Genomic DNA, 5,597 nt, shown 5'->3' with positions numbered 1-5,597 from the left:
CCTGTTGTTGTTTAGCTGTGCCCTGTCCCCAGAGGTGGAGTCTACAGAGACAGGCAGGTTTCCTTGAGCTGCTGTGAGCTCCACCCAGTTCGATCTTCCCAGGGCTTTGTTTACCTACTTAAGCCTCAGCAATGGCGGGCACCCCTCCCCCAGCCTCGCTGCTGCCTTGCAGTTAGATCTCAGACTGCTGTGCTAGCAATGAGGGAGGCTCCGTGGGCGTGGGACCCTCCCGGCCAGGTGTGGGATATATTCTCCTGGTGTGCCCGTTTGCTTAAAGCGCAGTATTGGGGTGGGAGTTACCCGATTTTCCAGGTGTTATGTGTCTCAGTTCCCCTGGCTAGGAAAAGGGATTCCCTTCCCCCTTGCACTTCCCAGGTGAGGCGATGCCTTGCCCTGCTTCAGCTCTCACTGGTCGGGCTGCAGCAGCTGACCAGCACCGATTGTCCGGCACTCCCTAGTGAGATGACCCCAGTACCTCAGTTGAAAATGCAGAAATCACCGGTCTTGTGTGTTGCTCGCGCTGGGAGTTGGAGACTGGAGCTGTTCCTATTTGGCCATCTTGCTCCGTCCCCCTACTACATCTTAATGAGTATCATATGAAATGGTTATAATTAGCAATAAGAAAAAATCTAAGTCTACTTGCTACTGTTTTATATATACACACTTAACATGTTTGCTTGATTATTTTCTATAGGGCTTTATTTACTGTGTGTATGTAAAATTCTTTTTTTTAAATATTACCAATCAATATTTTATTGATGTAGGCTGGTGTATCTAAACTAAATGAAGCTAAAGCTCTTGTGGATGAACTGAACAGAAAAGCTGGAGAACAAAGTGTATTACTTAAAACTAAGCAAGATGAAGCAGATGCTGCCCTTCAAATGATCACAGTGTCAATGCAGGTAATGTTTGGAGTGATCACAAAAATGAAAACAATAGGGAGAGCATTTATGAATGACTGTCAGTGAAAAATAACATTTTCACTTAGGTGGATTTAACAAACGTTGCTTATTCATACTGAGTCAGACTGATGGTATGTACTTAAGCTTTTGTGGAAGGGCATGGTATTTTCCCACATTGTGTAGAATGATTACTCAGTGCATTCAATTGACCATATGCAACTTATGTAGACTCTTTTTATATTTTAAATTGGCATGGATCTGTCTGTAACTGATTTTATGTCTTATACTCTCCCAGTTAGGTTGGTATTTCCTTTAATTTTTCTTAGAATTCTCTCCTTCAGGCTTTGAGAGTTTTCCTTGCTTGTAATTTTCTCAAGATTTATGAAATGTTTTTATTCTTTCAGTACTTTCATGATGTTTTGTGTTTTGAGTATATATTTTTTGAGCTGTTGCCTTTGTTTTGTTGAACCCTTTCAAAGGAGATTTCTCTGAGTTCCTTCCTTGCCCCAGTATTTTATGTCTGCATGCTCTTTCAGGATGCTCTTGTTCATTTTATTGCTCTTACTACCAACTACATGTAACTGTTTTCAAATTTATCTTTTTTATTCCTTATCCTAACTCCTTTTATTAGCTTCAGACTTACTCAATTACTGGCAGGGCATGGTTGCTCACGCCTGTAATCCTAGCTCTTTGGGAGGCCGAGTGGGAAGATCGCTTGAGCCCATGAGTTTGAGACCAGCCTGGGCAGTATAGTGAGACCTTATCGGTACAAAAAAATTAAAAATTAGCCAAATGTGGTAGCATGTGCCTGTAGTCCCAGCTTCTGAGGAGGCTGATGTAGGATTGCTTGAGTTTAAGAGGCAGAGGTTTCAATTAGCTGAAATCATGCCACTGCTCTCCAGCCTGGGTAACAGAGCAAGACTCTCAAACAAACAAAAAAAAAAATCAGTTTTATCTGTTAAACATGTCTTTTTGGAAGTCTGTTGGGCATTACAATTTGAAACAGGTTCAAAACTGAACTTACGAGTTTTCTTTCCTGTATTTGTTTCCTCAGGTTATGGTACTATAATATACACTAATTATTTAAGACAGAACTTAAAAATCACATTATACTGAAACTTTTGTTACCTTACCCATTAATGTAATGAGTCATTAAATTCTGTCAATTTTACTTTCCTGACTATGCCTCAAATATGTTTCTCCAACTCCATGTTGGTGACTGTTACCTTGTCAAATAGGGACTAGTCTAATGCCTCTTTTATGAAAATTAACTTTAATATTCATCAGACTAATATATATATCTCAATTTAAAAATAAATGGCATGAAAAATCTTAAAAATAACAAAGTTGTGAGACTTAGGATTTCAAGACTGACTTTTCAGTAATCATAAGACAGTGTGATATTAGTGTAGGCATAGCGATCATTGGAATGTGGTCAGTTGATTTTACACAAAAACGCCAATTAAATGGGGAAAGATAGTCTTTTTAAAAAATGGTACTGGATATTTAGATGTCCAGGTAGAGAGAGAAAAAGCCCAGAACCTTTCCCTTTTAACTTACAGAAAAATTTACACAGTATGGATGATGGATCTAAGATTAGAACATTAAATTATAAAACTTAGAAGAAAACACAGGAGAGCATCTTTATGACCTTAGGTGAGGTGAAGACTTGTTAGATGTGATATCAAAATAGAAAAAGAAAATTGATAAGTTGGATTTCATCAAAATGAAAACTTCTGCTCTTTGAAATGAAATAAATAAGTTTTGAAATGAAAAGGCAAGTCACCGACTGGGAGAAAATATTTACAAAAAATGTATTTGATAAAGAACTTCTATTCAGAATTTTAAAGAAGTACTACAACTCAATAATAGTAAAACAAAACTCCCAGTTTAACAATGAACGAAAGATTAGAGCAGACCATTTATGAAAGAAGATCTATAAAGGACCAGTAAACACATGAAAAGATGTTAATTTCATTATCATTGAGTAAATGTAAGCTAAAGTCCCAGTGATATACTTCTACATAACCACTAGAATGGGTGAAATAAAAAGACTGAAAACACCTCAGTCTAGTGTGACAAGGCGGGGCGGAGCATCTGGAACTCTTTATAATTGCTGGAGGAAATGAAAAATGCTTCAGTTACTTTTCAAAAGTTTAGCACAGTCTCATAAAGTTAAACATATCTTAGTATGTCAGCCAGCAGTCCCACTTTCAGATTTTTAGCTAAGAGAAATCAAAACTTGATAAATCTTAGAAACGTTACACTTAAGTGAAAACAGTCAGACACAAAACACTGTATACTATATGATTCCTTTGTAAGAAATTATAGAAACAGCCAATCTACGACAGAAATCAAATTAGTGAGTACCTGACCCGGTAAGTAATACATCAGAAAATGTACATATAATAATTTTTATACTGTAAAACTTTAGCATAATTTTTTTCTCAAGTATTTTGGAACAAAATTAATATAAATATTTACTTAATGAAATTAGCCATTTTTATCGTTAAAAAAACTGCCAATTATTTTGACCTTAAAAGAGTTATTTGAAATATGAAAAAGCAAACACTACATAAAGGATAACACTGTTAATTGCCATGTATTTATAAAGGAAAATATTCGGCATTATGTGTGCTTTGTGTACTCTCTGGCTAGTGACATTAGTAATACACATTGAGTATGTGCTACTTTTTTCTCTGCGCTGTTCTGAGAAGCAATATTTCTAAGACTGTAGCTAATTTTATTATCCAGCAGAGACCCAGGAGAATAGCTATGCATCTCATAAGTTAATAATTTTGCTTAATTATAAATAGCAGATATTTCTGTTTGGTATTTTGTAGAAAGTACTGTCTGAAGAGATAGCTTAAATACCAAATTGTGTAACTTCTAAGGCTTACAATTCTAGGTTTATGGCATGAAGAAAGTGCAAATTAAATGCTATACAAACTCAGAATAGAGATACCTTCCAATTGGAACAGGAGGTTAATAAAAGAAGGAATCCATGAGCTGTGCCTGGGCTGTTTAAGTGTTCAATGCATTTTATTATGATTATTTAAGAAACTACACATTTCAAGATCTGGGCATGGCAATACATGCCTTTAATGTCAGCTACTTGGGAAGCTGAGGTGCAGGGGACCCCTTGAGTCCGGGAGCCTAATCAATGTAGTGAGACCCTGTCTCAAAAAAAAAAAAAAAAAAAAAAAGGAAAAAAACTCACAATGACAAATATATACAAAGATGTTCAACCTCATCAATAATCAAGGAAATACAAATTAAAATGATACGTTGAAAGTTATGCATTTCTGCTGGGCGCAGTGGCTCACTCATGCCTGTAATCCCAGCACTTTGGGAGGCCGAAGCAGGTGGATCACAAGGTCAGGAGTTCGAGATCAGCCTGGCCAACATGGTGATACCCCATCTCTACTAAAATACAAAATTAGCTGGGCATGGTGGTGGGCATCTATAATCCCAGCTACTTGGGAGGCTGAGGTAGGAGAATCGCTTGAACCCAGGAGGTGGAGGTTGCAGTGACCTGAGACATGCCATTGCACTCCAGCCTGGACGACAAGAGTGAGACTCTGTCTCAAAATAAATAAAATAAAATTAAAACAAAAAAAGAAAATTATGTATTTCTATCTTGTTTAAATTTTATGTAAAAAACATTTATTGCTTTGCTAAGTGGAAAAAATTAAAGCACTGAAACCTTTCTGATAGAAAATATGGAGTAAAATATATAATTGGTTTCCCAGGCATTTTGGAAACTCTCTTGTCATAGATTCAAAACTAATATTGGGTAAACATTTAATAGGAAATGTTATTTTGAAATGTTATATTTTAGATTTCATGCTTTTAAATATCATGCATTAAAATTGATTGGAATGCCACTTAAATATTCTTATAGGATGCAAGTGAGCAAAAAACAGAACTTGAAAGACTGAAGCACAGAATAGCAGAAGAAGTTGTTAAAATTGAAGAAAGAAAAAATAAAATTGATGATGAATTAAAAGAAGTACAAGTAAGTTAAAAAACATGCTAAGATCCATTTACATTTTTGCTTACCAGTTATATGTAGAAATTTAAACATTATTTGTAACTCAAGTTGTTTTCTCATAGTATTATAAAATGTGGTTTTCAACCAAAATATTACTTGTAAAAGAGAACAAGAAGGAAAGCCTGCCAGAAAAGTATAAATTAATGGATGATAATTAAAAGAATCTTTGTTTTCCATGAGCCATATGGTTTTGATTGTAGAGGGAAAAAATGTGTTAGATAAATTAAGATATACTGTTAAGCTCTTTTCTCTAGTTGATTAAATTAGTCAGCTAGTCCTAAGATATGAAGAGCCTCTTGAAAATGACAAATTGCCTCAAAACAAGTTAGATTTTCCAAATTAGATTATTGCAGTTGTGGTGGCAAGAAGTCTTACTGTCTCAACTTGAATGTTTTTTACTCCTTGTATGATTTAAAGCATTTTGTTATTTTAAGAGAGAGGACATTAGTAACTATAGTCATTTTGCATAAATGACAATAAAAGATAATTTGTCAAGAGTTAGTGATTTAAAAAATATATAATTTGAAAATAAAAATTACCTTTTTCTCTTTTAGCCTTTAGTCAATGAAGCTAAACTAGCAGTTGGAAACATTAAGCCCGAGTCACTTTCAGAAATCCGCTCACTACGCATGCCACCTGAT

General features: G+C 35.3%; 1 protein-coding gene across 1 annotated transcript in view; it reads left to right on the top strand.

The window, feature by feature from the left end:
* DYNC2H1 (dynein cytoplasmic 2 heavy chain 1) overlaps positions 1-5,597 on the top strand; it is a 384,617-nt gene that overhangs the window by 110,501 nt on the left and 268,519 nt on the right. Inside the window, 2 exon segments of the mRNA XM_017850085.1 lie at positions 765-902; positions 4,807-4,920. Of these exon segments, the coding sequence (XP_017705574.1) occupies positions 765-902; positions 4,807-4,920 (252 nt within the window).

Source organism: Rhinopithecus bieti, unplaced genomic scaffold, assembly GCF_001698545.2.
Source record: "Rhinopithecus bieti isolate Rb0 unplaced genomic scaffold, ASM169854v2 scaffold_33302, whole genome shotgun sequence".
NCBI lineage: Eukaryota > Metazoa > Chordata > Mammalia > Primates > Cercopithecidae > Rhinopithecus > Rhinopithecus bieti.
This window is presented reverse-complemented; position numbering and strand designations above follow the sequence as displayed.